The sequence below is a fragment of the Gadus morhua genome, chromosome 10, assembly GCF_902167405.1.
Source record: "Gadus morhua chromosome 10, gadMor3.0, whole genome shotgun sequence".
Taxonomy (NCBI): domain Eukaryota; kingdom Metazoa; phylum Chordata; class Actinopteri; order Gadiformes; family Gadidae; genus Gadus; species Gadus morhua.
Window position 1 is genome coordinate 17,530,650 of NC_044057.1, and position 15,946 is coordinate 17,546,595.

Below are 15,946 nucleotides of genomic sequence, written 5' to 3' on the forward strand. Positions count from 1 at the left end.
TACCCCACTGAAGAAAGCCTATTCTCAGATGCCCAAAATCGTATTTGCTGAGTTGAAGTAAAGAAATGAAAAGGTAGCACGGTGTTATTGTGGTCCCGAAATAGAAAATGAAGGTTAAGTTCAGAGTTGCAGAGGGCTTTCAGTTGGCACTCGTTGTCTTTTCAGGGTGGTTTATATTCACTATCAAAGTGCAAGGCATCCATTCAACCTTTTGCTTGTTCACTTCTCCTGGCTATCAGGGGCCCTGGCTGGACTGGTTATTTTTTTTTCCTGCCCCTATTGGCCCTGTTTGGGTGCAAAAAGATCTCCGATGAATGGCCACCGAAATTGTGTTGCTTAGCCTACTGTGAATGTTGCAGCAGCATAATAACACGGTTAACCCCGCTGACCCGGGGCTCAATGCACGTGGTTAACCGCAAGCACCCTATTCCCTGCACAGAAAAGCGAGCGTCTCGGTGTTAGGGACCTTTGGGGAAGAGAGTGACAACCTATTCGAGGTGCGCCACTGTGGATACACTGCGGCGCATGGAGTTTAATTGGCTTTTTGAATCGGTTTCAGTGAAATGGGGACAAATAGACTGAAGCACAGAGTAAATAAAGAGCGTAAAGACTACTTCTTAGAATGAAGGCATTATTATTATTAATTTCATTATTTAAAAGAAAATCTAAAAGGGTGAGATGAGGTTTGGAATTGTGTAATCCGTATCCCCTCACTCACAGTTCAACCATTAGCCCGTAGACCAGAGATAAAATTGACTTAATGAGGCGTTACTTTAACCAAAGCATTGCTTCCCTTTCCTCAATTAATGAGGCCAGTAATTTACTCCTAATTTGGCGATGAAAGCCCGGCATTAAGCAGCCCGGAGCGGCGACTCCGTGCGCCCCCGTACCGCTCGGGGTGGGGACGCTGTAATTACAGTCCGCCGCTCGCAGGATCAAGAGGCGCACTGTTCCACGTGGTGCCTCGATGCTTAATGTCTATTGTGTGAGCAATGGAAACACTTCATTGTTAAAAATAAACAAAAAAAAGGGTTAGCGGTCTTTAGTTATAGGCCAAAGACGCGCAAAGCATATAGGTATCGTCTACAATGGAAATAGTAGGGGATTTAATATTGCTTTATTATATTTGAGGCTGAGCATATAGGTCACAACTTAAGTGCATCATAGTATCTTAATGTTCCGCGTTGCTCGTGTCGAACACACCCCTCAGCACGACACGAGCAACAACCTGAAGAAAAGGGCATAACGACACACATTGACTTTAAAGCTGTCGGAAATTTGACAGTTTTTTTTTTGTTTTGTTTTGTTTTACAAAAGATCCACTCGGCGTTACAACAGGAGGAGAAGGAGTAGGAGGGGGGCCCCCTCCGAGAAGTTGACCTTTGAAATGTTCCTCACACCTCTCTGTCCCTCCGTGACACTCCCCCCGCCGCCACGTCACGCCCCGCACCAGATGGGGAGTGGAGGCTCGGAGAGGCTGCAGGGTTGCAGGCTGTTGCGCTGGCAGTAGGGGCTGAAGGAATGAAATATTCATGTAGTCCAAAAATGAATGGACACCCTGGGACGAAGAGCGTGCCGATTTATTCAACTAAGACCAGCCTCATTAAACTGCTGACGGGCGGGGGTGGGGGCAGGTCACGGTGATTTTCCTGCAGCCTAACTGGTGGTGTTGATGGTGTTGGTGGCGGTGATGGTGGCGCTGGGGTCCCCCCCCCCCCGCCCCTCACTCCCTTGACTCAACCAACACACGTGCTTGCGCGTGTGACGCTCACGTTTAGATGCGCAAACTTCTGTCCTGAAACCCAAATATTCATCCATTGGTTATCCCGTTGCCATTACAAAGGGCTAAACCTGTTATTTTATTACAGAAAGCGCTATGGTCGTCTATTGGATTATCGGGGCCTTGGAGACGGTGGATCAGTGAGGCGGCTCCTCTGGTGTAATTCCTGTCCTAATGAGTGATTAGTTTTGTGTCACTTTGCCCAGTGCTGTGAAAGTTGGATGGACTCCCCCGTGCATACGGCATATGGGAGACGTGGGGGGAGACTGGTGTGTGCGGAGCTTGGGTGGAGGTACCAGGGGACACCAGATGATGGGCACACGATTTAGATGCTCATAGGTTTTAATTAAGTAGAAATGACACGTTCTTCAAACGTATTGTGTCCAACACGTATCGTGTTCACGTGTAACAGTTTGAAGCGGAGACCTTGTTATTATTATTAACCCTCTTAACTTTGTTGTTGTCATTATTATCTCATTTTTATGCGCGCGTTATTATTATTAGATTATTATTATTATTATTATTATTATTATTATTATTATTATTATTAGTTTCTGCCTTATTATGGTTGGTCTTATTTCTTTCTGTTATTATAATTTTAAACAAATGGTGTATGAATTTTAATATAACTATAAGTTGCAGTAACCATAGGCCCAGTTATAAATTAAAAGACTTAATTCAATAATGTCGCACCAAAAGTTGTGAATAAAGTTCGCCTAACCCGTCATTTTTGATGTCTAGAAACTCTTGCTTGCATCCCCAAACAACTAGTTGGGGAAGCAATCTCAATAATTTCTGAAGCAAGACGCAGCATTCATATTCTTCCGCATCTTCCATTGTTTGATTGCTAAATGATTCATAGGGAGCCTGCGGAGGACTTATCAGTTATCTGGGCTCTCCCATAGACAGGTGTGTCTCAAGCCTTACCTTACACCTGTTCCTTTTATTATTCTGCAAATAATCCGCACTTGTTTGTGGACTTTTACTGTTTATTTGAGAACCAATTTCATAAAGGATATGCTCTGGATAATTCCGATTTATAGGCCCTATACTCACGGGTCCTTCGGTAACGAGTTGTAACTGTTTATCATTCCAACAAACCAAACGCCCTGCTTCTTAGAAGAACAATTAAGTTAATACCCTGAACACGACGCATGAACCCATGGACTCTTTCATCCAAAATAGTCCAAAGTTACTTAAAGTAATAGTTAGGTTAAATTTGCTTCTGGGGTTGATGTTTATTAGATAAATTAATTGAAACCACAGTTTCATTATACTGTCCTCCGTGTTGTGATACATCTGGCAGGCGTCGGTTGACAAGTGACTCTAAACATCCACCATTAGCCTGATTGAGTTACAATGCACAATAGTATGGGCCAAAAAAGAAGAAAAAAAAGATCAGCATTGTGCGTAATTGTTCTTGGACACTGGTGTCAAAGAGACTTTGCAATTGGCTGCGTGCTCCCGACCTGTGACAGAGTCCCGGGGCAGGGGTGTCTGGGCCATTAAAAGGGGGCTGGGGAGGAGGAGGAGGAGAAGGAGATCATAGCGGTGGGTAGGCCTGTATATATAAGTCTGTTGGTGCAGAACCAACCACACCACAACAAACGAAGGCGTGCACAGACACAAATCATCTTCTTCTGCCCGAGTTTTTTTTCATCTTCTAGTGGCTGCCACGAATTGGGGTCGGAATAGTGATGACTGCCACCACAGAAGTCTCCAACTGGCCAGAGTACCCAGAAGACTTTACTATGGTAGAACATCTGGACGCAAGGATTTGCAGAACTTCATCCACGCGGTCCCTCACCACGTCCATCTCCGCGTATTCCAACAGGATGGGCGCGTTTGAAAGCGCAGATAAACCATCACTGGCTGAAAAATGTTGTGCGTCTGCGACCCACCAACCAGACCGGACGTCAACCGACCTCACATGGATGGACGATGACGGCTCGCCAGAGGGCCACGTGCACCACGGGCCGCAGAAACCCAGACGCGTTGCCGCGAACGCACGGGAGAGGAGAAGGATGCACGGCCTCAATAAGGCCTTTGACGAGCTGAGGAGTGTCATCCCGTCGCTGGAGAACGAGAAAAAGCTTTCCAAGTACGACACGCTGCAGCTGGCACAGATCTACATCACAGAGCTGTCTGATATCCTCACAGGCGTCGGGGACCACAGGAGTCCCCCCAGCAGAGTGGATCCGGCGGAGAGAGCCTGTATGAGGTCCCTGATGCAGACCCTGTGTCCCCAGGGAGGAGACACGTCACCGGGGCTAAGCGACATGTCGTGCACGGGGGATTCCCCGCAGCCGTTGTTGAACCCGCCGAGCGACATGCCGCACCTCTTTTTTGTAACGACACAGAAATGCCACCTGGGAGTCTCTCACAAGACAGCGTGTTCCTCATCCCACAGCAGCGATGGAGAGTCATCACATCACAGTGATGTGGAGGACTGCCAGGGCGGGAGACAGTGACGGATCAGGAGGGTGGTTTTTGTCTGTGTCTGGTTGAGAAAGAGAGAACCAAATAGTGCTTGGGTTGTGGATGGTAAGCTTATCTATCATGTATGACAACGTGATGGTAGATAACTTCTGGACAATGCTGTTTCATGTCATCACCAGCCAATGGAAGGATTTTGCAATGCCAAACGAAAGTGTAAAAACGAGGAAAGGTTTAAAAGGTGCCGGATTTATTGGACTGTCCTCATGCCATGATGATCTCACAGGATAGTGTGGTTGCACTTTAATGTTGTAATGGCCCGACCCAAGACCAACTTTATGCCCATATAGACTAGTTCATGCTATCTAAATTAAAATAAAATATTTTGATATTTATAAAGAAAGTTATTTTCTATGTATTTTTCTCTGTAATAAAATGTCAAATAAGGAAACGATTGTTGGTACATTTATGCTTCGAGTCCTGAGTGAGTAAAGTTCATTTATTCATGTTTAATATGAACCATCTAAGTGGGCCCATCTTGTTTATAAAAAGATTTGATTGGTAGAAAAGTCCTATTCAATACAAGATCACATTTTTTGATCTTGAGCTATATGGTAACTAATCTGAGTCGATATATCCAAAACCTTTTGTGATGTTCAACCTCGCACTTTAATAAACATCCGCATGCAGATACAAACATCATTTACGAAGGAAAAATCCACAATCATAGCATTAATCTGTACATGATCAATATAAAGACACACCTATACAAATATTAGCTAATTCAATTGCAGGGTAAATAGATAAGGTTACAGCTAGAGATCACCAACTAGCTTTTCATATTTTAAAATGAATGTGCTTAAGGCCTAAACATTTAATTTGTATAACACCATAATACAGTAGAATAGCTTAACGAAAAAAACACTTCTTATACATATGATACATATTTATAAGGAGAAAAATTCTCCCACTAACAGTGATAAAAGGAGATCAAGATTTGCCTTTTCCAAAGCGTCTCCGCGACTGGAACTTTGCCAAGTCTAAAGAAATGAGTTTTGACAGCTTCTGTTGGAAACTCCGGGTGGGCCCTTTCTTGGGACCAGAAGGAGAGCGGTCTACAGGCCCCCCCGCGGTCTTTGACTTCTTGGTCCCTTTGGAGAAGAGCCTGGCCCGGCACGGGGGCTTCGCGGATACTGGTGCCCGGGCCGACGGGGGGGCTGGCGTGGGGCTGCTCGTGAAGGGCAGCGCCTCGTAGAGGGAGGAGTCAGACTCCGACTCGGAGCAGCTCACAAGGGAATAGACGAAGTTAGATTCGAGTCCCTCCGGCACGATCGCAACCCTTGTCCCAGCCGCTGGCCCCCGGGTGTAGCCGTCGTCCCCCGAGCCACCCCAGGGGCCCGGCCCCTGGCCGGACTCACCCTCCTCTTCCGTACCCGGTTGCAGATGGGAGGGGTGCTGGGGGGATGGTTGACTGTTGACCGATGGAGGGAGGAGGTTTACTTCGGCGTAGTAATGGTCGGCCAGACCGGGCCCCGCCCCGACACAGGCGGTGCCCGGGTGGTTGGAAACCTGTGGTTCTGTGTCCGACTCGTAGGAGGGTGGAGGAGGGGAGACTTGATCGTAATCCGACTCTTGGGTAGAGGAGCCCATAGCCTCTTCCTCGGTCAAGCAGTGCCTGGCGATGGCTTGGCAGACCTGATGACCATGTAGAGACAGGAAGGAGAACATCCCCTCTCCCGAGTCACACTGCAGGCCTGCTTCGATGCAGAAACCCCCCTGCAAAAAACACACACACACACACACACACACACACACACACACACACACACACACACACACACACACACACACACACACACACACACACACACACATACACACACACACACACACACACACACACACACACACGTTTTCCAGACAACATTGGCAACAAAGTGGCTCGTTTTGAATCAGAAAATGTTGCATATTTAACACATCCTTTTAAGTACCTTGACAATTCCGAATCGGCGCAAGAACATGTAAGGCCATCTGTATATGATGTCAGCCGTTTCCTTGTCCAATAGGAACACAGCCTCTATGTCCAGAAGGAAGACGAATTCTCCAGCAAGCAGACATCTTTCTGATGCAACGGTGCCTAGAACTGTGACATTGTACTGTTCTGGTTGATCACCCATACCTGAAGAACAGCATATACACTTGACTTCAGCAGTATAAGAAAGGGGATCAAACTGGAACAGTGACTGGATTTATTTTTCAGAAGAATTCTAGAGTTATGAACAAAGGGGAAGTCCTACTGAAGACAGTTACTTGCATCATAAAGTTCATATATTGGAAATGAATACATCACTGTCGATATTTTGGTAAGGTGTAACCCATGTAAAGAATTTCTGTTGATACTTATTTAAACAATTAGACTTTTAAATATACATACAGTATAAATTGGAGCCATGTGGCCTGTCCTAAGCCTTGTGTTCCAATATGAAGATGTAGTCCTACAACAGGATATTTTTTTTTACAGCTTTATCAAAATATTGGACGTAATAAGAACCTGAGTAGAGGTCACAGTCCTTCATCAGCAGACTATTTTCTTCCAACGAAATCTTTTCTCCATGATCCTTGTGTAAACAAGACGACACGGTAAACATTGTGTACATACACGTTATACTGCGCGCCCTTATCGTTTTTTTACGACATAAACATGCTCAGGAAAGGGTTGCGCTTATGCAAGCAAACGAATTGAAGAAGTAAAGCTCAACGACAGTGCTTTCACAGGGACTTCCTCGTCCTTATACTCGTCTTTGAGGACGGGGTGATGGGGGTTGGTGTAAATTCGGTTGATCCTTGTTATCAATCGACAATTCCTCTCCTCCGTTTGAACAGGGGAAACTGTTGACCAAGCTAATCTACCAACGAAGGAAGCCTGCGAGAATGTGTGTGTGTGTGTGTGTGTGTGTGTGTGTGTGTGTGTGTGTGTGTGTGTGTGTGTGTGTGTGTGTGTGTGTGTGTGTGTGTGTGTGTGTGTTATACCTGGAAGGTAAGCTGACATAGTGCCAGGAGCCATTCTTGGCAATCCTCGGAGGCCAGGGTGTAGGTGCGCAACGTTGTGTCCAGATAGAAGGCAGTGCAGCCCGGGGGACAGGCCTCCTCCGGGGCCAGGGTGATGTCCAGACAGTCCGACAAAAGCACCACCCGTCGCTTGGTTTTGTCCTGCTCAGGGGGCAGCATGTCTACATTGGTGTCGTCGGGCAAACTGTAGACCTCCAGGCGCCCTATCTCCAGTGGTTGGGGCTTGAGGATGATCATCCATATTTTCCGCCAGGTTTTCTGCACAGGGAGGAAAGGAATACGAATTAGACTACGTATGTATGGATCCTGCTTGAATACTATGTCTTCCACCGGGGATCTCCACCTCTTAGAGATCCCCGCTAGGCTCGTTATTTGTTGCTATATTATAATCTGATTAAATGTATAGCATCTGGATATTAGCCGTAAATTAGCTATACACATCCTGAGCTCAAGTAGGCCTAGTTGTATTTATTTTCAAGCCTGTTGCTAAACATGTTTAACCATTAACTCTTATCCATATAAAATGCTTTAAATTCTTACCTTTCCAAACTTGACACCGTGTAGGTAAAGCAGACCCTCTTTAAAAACGTTCATTTTCCAAAGTGGAAGGTTTTTCTTTCGTTTCTACTTATATACTAGGCTGCGATCACATTAATTACTATATGCAATGTTGGTCTTCTGTGCGTTTGCAGGAACTGGTTTGTATCAAGAGTTTTCTCACGATTAAAAGGAAGCTAGTCAATCATCAATGCAGAAGTTGAGGAAATAGACTTTTAATATTACTGCAAGAATGACCAACTTCCCATTGCTTCAGTACATTGTTTCAGTGAATACACACACACACACACACACACACACACACACACACACACACACACACACACACACACACACACACACACACACACACACACACACACACACACACACACAAAACATAATTGAAAACATTTTTGGTTCAATTTAAAATTGTCCAACAGACAAATGCTTAACATACAGAAAAGGGGAAGGAAATAAAAAAAGGAATTGTGCACTACAAAAATGTGCAACAAAGTTTCTGTAGCAGCACTATCAACCCAACTTGATCAGTGTGGTACAATGGTAAATAAACTGACTGAAAATATTTTTCCCCTGGTGTGTGTCCGTGTCGTTGTAGTCCGGCCTCAGAGAATAACCAGTAGTAACATGACAGCTGCTTAGAAGTCCATAGAACTGTGAGCCAGGTAATCCTTGCGGCCGATGTTGGACACCTGTTTGGTCTGCATGGCCTCCAGCTTGGGACAGTCCGTGATACGATGGCCAAGACCGCCGCAGAACGTACAGCCCCTCTCGCCTGTGCACACACACACACACACACACACACACACACACACACACACACACACACACACACACACACACACACACACACACACACACACACACACACACACACACACACACACACACACAAACACACACACACACACACACACACACAATAAATAAAACGCATGAATAAAACAAGCAGTAAACAGAAGTTCAGCAGCAGTTCACATGAACGAGCCAAAAACGAGTCAATTGAGTCACACAAATTAGAATCAGATGGTACATAGGAACGGTTCCAACAAACAACAAGGTGCTGATGAGAAACAAGGAGAGGGAGGAGGAGGAGGATGGGCGGTCACCTCCAAGGTCTTCGTTCTCCGTCTGTAGCACCTGGAGGACAGGTGGTACCTTCTGCTTGGCCTCTATCAACAGCGCCTTCAGATCCATGAGGACCGACTCATCTGTGAACCGGAGAACAGGGTAAGAGTCAGCCTTAGTCAGCCTTACAGGTTTGCCATCAGACTTATCTGGTTTTACTGCCTCTTTGCTCACCGCAGCCTTTGTTGATGAAGGTGGTGGCGATACCGGTTTTGCCCGATCGTCCTGTACGTCCAATCCTGTGGACTGTGTGGGAAGGAATATGAAAAAGAGAGGTTAGGGTCCGCCATTTAAAAAACAGAAGGTTAACAGATCAAGAAAGATGTTTGATGGAATCCAACGGATTGGAATCCTTACCATAGTTTTCTATTTCTTCGGGCATGTCGTAATTCACCACATGCTGTATGGCAGGGAAATCAAGACCTTTGGAGGCCACGTCTGTGGCCACCAGGACATCCTTCTTGCCTTCTTTGAACGCTTCTATAGCTTTGGTTCGTTCCTCTTGATCTAAATATAGTAAAAAAAAAAAAAAAGAGAAGAAAATAATTACTTCAAGTCTCAATTAGTAGGATTGAGCCCCTCCCAGATGGTAGTCGGGAGACCTTCCCTTTTAAAAAATCGAAATAACAGCGTTCTGTCAAGTCCAACTGTGCAAAGCGAAATAGCGTAGCTGGGTGGCGCCAGTGGAAGGGGGTTCCTTTAATGCAGATGGACTTGTTTATCATCACTAATATGATGTGGTTTTATTGTTAACAATGTTGAAATCTTCTCAGTATACACTACCGCGATGTACAGATCATTTTTAGTTACGAGCTACACGATCTGTTCAGCTGCTGAAAATAAACACATGGCTTTTTCTGACACACATAAGTCAAGGGTGACCCCTAGTGGTCAGACTTTGATAACGCATACAAAATACAAGATTGGCTACGGGATTCGCAGCAGGATGTTCTTTAAGTCGCAAACATCATATTTATCCTAGTTTTATCGATTTAATACAAGGTTAACAGACTTATGCCTGTCACACACTAGACAGGTGTCTTTTTTTTGCATCTTTGCAGTACCATAATCCTGATAAATTCATGAGAATTATCCAAAAATCAGGGCTTTGTATTTTATTGCCCGAGTTGGAAAGGGGAAACCAGGCATTCTATGGCCTAGTGTCTACTCTGATAATAGATGCACTTCCCAATTGCTCACTTTATTGCACATTCAAATCCACTGATTATTAAGGCAAATTGTGTAGTTGTATCGTGTCATGCGACAGAAAGAACGGGTTAAAAGGCCAATGAACTCGAAAAAAAAACTTGGCTAATCATATGAAAAATCGATTGCCTATGGTATGAATGTGAGGGAGTACTGGTATGTGGCATAGCGAGTGTTTTGTTTGTTTTCTGATGATATCAGGCCAATCAATTCATCATGAAGTCTCGTAATGATTCCTATTTAGGTGCCCTTTCCATAACTGTATGTCCTAATGTAATGGCTTCCTTGCCTGAATTCCAGCTATTGTGAATCACCCAAAGGTTACGTTGAGGAAAAATAGCTTAGCTGCTGAGCTCCATCGAGGAAATTGAAAACTAAAATCTGAAGCCAGCAAAATTGCTCCGCAAATCTTTTAAGATAAAAGGCCAAGAACAAAACCAGAGGGGTCCACTGATGGACTAACATTAGGAGAAGTATCTTACCCTTTCCACCATGGATAGCCACAGCCTCCACTCCTTTTAACAACAGATACTCGTGGATTGCATCCACATCCGCCTTTTTCTCAGCAAACATCAGCACCTGGAAGTTAAACATCACAATCTTCAAACTTGTTCTTAAAGAGTGAAACGTGTAGAACAATATGATATGGAGTTGGGTGGTTTGGAGGACGTGTTGTTACTGACCGGAGGCGGCGTCTTCTGTAGGCACTCCAACAGGTACACCATCTTGGCCTCCTCCTTGACATACTCCACTTCCTACAAACACAATCCCGGGTCATCATCATTTTACTTCCCTCTCACACGTCAACGTTTCTGAACCACTTTGAGGTTGTTCATCGCACCTGAATGACGTCCAAGCTGGCAGCTCCAGCCCTACCCACGTTAATAGTGATAGGCTTGACCAGGGCACTCTTGGCAAAGTTCTGGATCTTTTTAGGCATGGTAGCACTGAAGAGCAGGGTCTGCCTCTGGCCCTGAATAAAGAAAAAGCAGTTTTGAGTCAAATTAATTTCAACATCAATCCGGTGTCGAATTAAACTTGTCGCGGCGATGGTGTGGACTAAAGATGGAAACGTTTGCACGCGTTTGTATTCCGACCCAGCCAATCAACCCCTCTGGCTGACCTTGAAGTAGGAGAAAATGGTCCTGATGTCCTCCTCAAAGCCCATGTCAATCATCCTGTCAGCCTCGTCCAGCGACAGGTAGCGGCAGATGTCGAGGCTGATCATCTTCTTCTGCAGCAGGTCCATCAGTCGACCAGGAGTGGCTACCATCATGTGGACCCCCCTAGGAACGGTCACGACACACGTTCATTGCCTAACTTGCTTCAGGGGATTCAGAAAGTGTAACTCACTATCTTCTTATTTTGGTTTAACATTGGCTTTTTTTTCCCCACCGGGTAATTAATTAATATAAATAAATATATATATATATATATATATATTCAGAGTTGAAATTTTACGGGGTATTAAGAAATCCTTTAACACAATTAAAAATGAATATATTATAAATTTGATAATATGATATGCCTCAGGCCTCTGACCCTTTATGCTTTTTTCTTATTCTTTTACATCTATATTTTGTAATACATAGCCCAACAAACCATGACCCATACTTACTGATTAACCACCTCCATCTGGTCTTTGACTGACATGCCTCCTATGCACAGGGCACACCGCAGCTGCGGGGTGCCTTCATCCTCCAGCAGTTTGCAGTAGTACTCGATGATGCTGTGGGTCTGCCTGGCCAGCTCTCGCTGCGGGCAGAGGGGAACGTTCGAATCGTGGCAGACTTGAAACAGTCAGGATTTTGGTAACCATTGCGTTTATGAGACGGAACGCTGTTATCACCTTTATGACCCGTACACACAATGCTCACAATTATGAAAAGAACGGGGAGCTTATGCAAGCAGAATTGAAGAAGTAAAGATAGTAGCTGGTGCCACCACACTAACTTCCTCATCCCTCTACCTGAACTGCGGAGCTTATATTCAGTAGACTGGAATCCCCCTCCTTGTTATCAATTTATTGTTCCAATCACAAGGTCTAACTTTTATTTGGTGTTCAAATAGAACCTGGAATCTTCTAAGGACCGGTGTGTAACTGAAACGTTAACACATACCAACACCTTGTGATCATAGTCAAAAGGTCAGTAAAAAGAACGGCTAATTCAAACAATTCCTTTTACGACAGCATATAAAAGAATATTCAAACTGCAATTCAGGTACAGTGTTATTTCCAGTGTAGGTAGGTAGCGAATGGACTTCAAGCTCTGCCATTCAAATGTTAAACATATCCCACATCTGTGCCTGAATTTCGACAATGCCAAATAAACTGTTTGGCATCCCAGAATATTAAATTAATTGTTTAATCTGTGGTTTATATCTGTAAAAGAACCAACACAAAAGTGTGTTGCCATTTCTTTAAAATGGTGTCAGTGGGCAGTTTGTGTTTTCAAGTGAGATGTTATCAGACAAGGCAATGCTCCTCTCTTGGCGTCTTACTGATGGACAGATGATTAGTCCATAGGGCCCCTCCCTCTTGCTGAAGGGCAGCCGTTTCTCTTGCTCCAGGCAGAACATTATGATGGGGAGAGTGAACACCAGGGTCTTCCCCGAGCCAGTGAAGGCAATGCCAATCAAGTCTCGACCTGCCAGACTATAGATGAACACAAAAATACGAATTCAATATTAATACAAAACATAAAACACAAACTGTGTGAAGCCTGGCATATACAAGCCACTGTGGACTTACGCAGTGGGGATCCCTTGAATTTGAATCGGTGTCGGGTGGACAATGCCTTTCTTTTTCAAGCCTTTAAGGATCGCTGCAAACCATCAGAAGTGTTAGAGAATGGAGATACTGTGGCAAAATGATGGCTGTACACCAAAGAATGTGTATCATCCGTCGCAGGCGTACCTGGTGGTAACTTCATCTCTCTGAAGCTTTTAATTGGAGCCGGGATCAGTTCTCCATCGACAAGAATGTGGAACTTCTTCCTGACGCGGTCGTGTCTCGCGCCGGGCATGTTCAGGATGTAGCGCGGAGGTTTCCAACTGCAAGGGATTTACAGTTTTTTTTGGATCCATATAGACTATAGTTTTGATGATCAATGTCATATTATGTCAATGGTTCAGTTAATTCAATACAAAACTCACCTTGTTTTAATGGGGTCATCGTATATAATACCCTTGGCCATTTCCTTCACCGACATCAGAGCTACAAGACACCAGATTCTCCGCTATTAATCCTTTATTCAAAGTTTATCGAAATTGCTGTAAAATTAAAAAGGAAAATGCTGTACCTCTGCCTTCAGCCACACTCTCAAGAATCTTCTCCTCCTCTTTCAGTTGCTTCTCCTTGGCGGACTCCTTGCGTGCTGTAAAGCCCAAACCACAATTCAACATGAAATATTCCTGAGGGTCACATTTGATATAACAATATATTGAAGTGACGGTGTAAAATGTCGATCTCTACCATTGTATAAATTTAAGCAGGATTTTGGCATAACTTTGACCCTCCCGCTTCCTGCCAAAGCCAACATGCTAGAGACGGGTCAAACATTTAACATTGTAGACTCCATTTCTCTCCACCTCTCATATTCGCCAAAATTAATCCAGGTTTAACCCATCTTTTTGTCTTTTGCCTTCCTATGCATGTACTTTTACGGCTGTAGGCGCTTAGTTAGCTCTGCCAAAGTAGGGGTGCAATTAGTGTCCTGCATGGGTAGTGTATGTCATCTTACATACAGGCCAAGCACGCCCCCTTGAGTAACTACAAGTAAAATAATCTGAATTGTACAATGATTCAAGTGGCAGCCATAATAAAGAGTTTTTGGTATTCTCTAAATGCTTATGAAAGATGCTCAATGCTTCCTTTATTATCTCATTCAGATTAGAGGACACTGAGCCATCCTTTACGAAGAGATAGTGAGATAAAGACTGAATGCTGTCCAACAATTTCTTGCAGCAGGAATATTTAAAGAGATGCACAATTACTATAATGACGTACAGTGTTTCCCACACATTGACGAGACCATGGCGCCCCGCCATAGTCTAATTTCGGCCGCCATAGTCTCTGCGTGCACATGAATTATTATTATCATAATTTTTTTTTTTTTTTTTTTTTTTTTTTTCAGACCTAATGAATTCCTCTTTTAAACTTTCCTCGAGCTCATGCTGTTTCCCATCGAAGATAATAAAAAAAGGTTAGGAAAGGGCATAGGATGTACTTTTTAGACCATTTAACAAAAGCCCCAGAGTTAACTTTTCAAAATAGGTCAGGTATAGGGTGAAATTGAATGCATGGGATTGTTGCTATTTGTAGCCGTCAGCATGTACCATAGATCTCTAGATGATTTTATTTTCATACAGTCATTAAGCAGATGCTTTCAACTAATGTGAGTTACAGTATTTTGTTTCAGATGCATATCATTATAGAGCAGGTCGGGGTTAGGCATCCTGCTCAAGCATGCCTGTAATGGTCGACTGCATTTGAACAAAGATCCTTTTAAATGGGTGTCCTGACACAATAACCGCTAATTGTAATAAATCCTGAGTGAGTGTTTCGTTTGGACATACCCTCTGCCTTCTCCTTGAGAACCTGGTGCTGGTCCAGAAGACTGACGTTGGAGCGTGGACCAAGCCCTTCTTCCTCATCCCTCTGATCTGCTCCACTGTCTTTCAGGTCCTCTTCCACAACCTTGCCTCGCAGGCGCAACATCTTGTTGTGCTGCAAACATACAAACAATGGATTGTTATCACTCTGGATTCGGGACTGATAATTAATTATGTTCTGAGTATAACAAGGCAAAACTTTAAGAAAGGATGAATAAGTTTTGGCCACCAACCGTCTGAGTCTTTCGTATTTTCACTGGGACATATGGGACGTAGTCATCATCCTCCGATCCACCAGAAGCAGCCTTCTCTCCCTCTCCAAGAGGTCTCTGTATGGTCGGAACAAACACATTTTAAAACGATCTGACGGGTTAACTGTCCTGGCTTTATAGAGTAGGAAATTATACGTTCAACACATACAGATAGTTATCTTGAAAATGAATGAAGAGCATTGTTTATCCCGCTGAATTTAATATGATGCGCTTTGTGTCTTATCCACATCACACGATCACAATGCCTTGCTGGTAGTGTCTAATGTGAAAATCTACTACGCGCTTCACAAATAAAGTTGTAGTTTTTGTTGTTTATATTACTACAGCTTTGTGTGACCATTTATCCATACATTTGTGCTAACTCCCTGGGCTGATCCCTTATAAACCGTTTATAGAGCTCATACTACTAACGTAACTCATAAAGGAGCTGATCTCTGTAGTAGCTGCATATTAGTTTAGGGAACATAACACTGCCTTCATGTTTCTGATGTGTGGAAGAGTGTTTTGTCAGCTAGCTAGCTAGCTAGCTAGTATGTAGCTCGAATGAAGCTTCGTAAATGAAATTACTTACCTTTTTGGGCTTACTGTCGACTTCCATTTCTGTTTATTACCTAAAGTAAATCTGTTCGACAATAGTACCCCAAATAATTAACAAAAGTAATACTTTTAACTTAAAAGTACATCGATTTTAACCAGTAGAAAATAAACCAACGCTACTTGTACGCATTGGACAAAATGTTTGGGTAAGGAATGCTTGAAGGTACAAACTTCCCCGACTCCTTAACCAATGGTATACCGCCCCCTACTGGTTGTTTAAATAACTGACTGACATTTACTTTGCTTCTTACAGTCTATGGTGCGAGCTCATTTACGGCTTGATTGT

At 43.9% G+C, this 15,946-nt stretch overlaps 3 protein-coding genes across 3 annotated transcripts; 1 reads left to right on the top strand and 2 right to left on the bottom strand.

Annotated features, from left to right (window-relative positions):
- The first annotated feature begins 3,039 nt into the window (after nucleotides 1–3,039).
- atoh1b (atonal bHLH transcription factor 1b) lies at nucleotides 3,040–4,553 on the top strand. Its single transcript, XM_030369292.1, has one exon. The coding sequence runs from the start codon at nucleotides 3,478–3,480 to the stop codon at nucleotides 4,249–4,251; it is 774 nt and encodes a 257-aa protein (XP_030225152.1). The 5' UTR covers nucleotides 3,040–3,477; the 3' UTR covers nucleotides 4,252–4,553.
- A 147-nt stretch (nucleotides 4,554–4,700) lies between these two features.
- dok3 (docking protein 3) lies at nucleotides 4,701–8,011 on the bottom strand. Its single transcript, XM_030369291.1, has 5 exons — nucleotides 7,826–8,011; nucleotides 7,247–7,543; nucleotides 6,768–6,834; nucleotides 6,208–6,395; nucleotides 4,701–5,992 (listed from the first exon to the last, which is right to left on the bottom strand). The coding sequence occupies exons 1-5, from the start codon at nucleotides 7,877–7,879 to the stop codon at nucleotides 5,207–5,209; spliced, it is 1,392 nt and encodes a 463-aa protein (XP_030225151.1). The 5' UTR covers nucleotides 7,880–8,011; the 3' UTR covers nucleotides 4,701–5,206.
- A 31-nt stretch (nucleotides 8,012–8,042) lies between these two features.
- On the bottom strand, nucleotides 8,043–15,828 carry ddx41 (DEAD (Asp-Glu-Ala-Asp) box polypeptide 41). The gene is made up of 17 exons (XM_030369290.1): nucleotides 15,635–15,828; nucleotides 15,025–15,120; nucleotides 14,756–14,906; nucleotides 13,480–13,554; nucleotides 13,334–13,394; nucleotides 13,095–13,231; nucleotides 12,930–13,002; nucleotides 12,680–12,833; nucleotides 11,796–11,932; nucleotides 11,301–11,463; nucleotides 11,019–11,150; nucleotides 10,861–10,932; nucleotides 10,660–10,756; nucleotides 9,329–9,478; nucleotides 9,146–9,217; nucleotides 8,953–9,054; nucleotides 8,043–8,618 (listed from the first exon to the last, which is right to left on the bottom strand). Exons 1-17 carry the CDS (start codon nucleotides 15,659–15,661, stop codon nucleotides 8,482–8,484), a joined length of 1,836 nt encoding a protein of 611 aa, XP_030225150.1. The 5' UTR covers nucleotides 15,662–15,828; the 3' UTR covers nucleotides 8,043–8,481.
- Between the last annotated feature and the right edge of the window lie 118 nt (nucleotides 15,829–15,946).

Excerpts from the sequence above, each read along its gene's own strand:
- atoh1b (XM_030369292.1), top strand. The coding sequence starts at position 3,478 with ATGACTGCCACCACAGAAGTCTCCAACTGGCCAGAGTACCCAGAAGAC.
- dok3 (XM_030369291.1), bottom strand. The coding sequence starts at position 7,879 with ATGAACGTTTTTAAAGAGGGTCTGCTTTACCTACACGGTGTCAAGTTT. Across the intron at positions 6,835-7,246 it reads TATGTCAGCTTACCTTCCAG|GATCATGGAGAAAAGATTTC; the intron begins GTATAACACACA and ends TGTTTACACAAG. Across the intron at positions 5,993-6,207 it reads GCCGATTCGGAATTGTCAAG|GGGGGTTTCTGCATCGAAGC; the intron begins GTACTTAAAAGG and ends TGTTTTTTGCAG.
- ddx41 (XM_030369290.1), bottom strand. The coding sequence starts at position 15,661 with ATGGAAGTCGACAGTAAGCCCAAAAAG. Across the intron at positions 13,555-14,755 it reads TCTCAAGGAGAAGGCAGAGG|CACGCAAGGAGTCCGCCAAG; the intron begins GTATGTCCAAAC and ends TGGGCTTTACAG. Across the intron at positions 13,395-13,479 it reads GAGTGTGGCTGAAGGCAGAG|CTCTGATGTCGGTGAAGGAA; the intron begins GTACAGCATTTT and ends GGTGTCTTGTAG.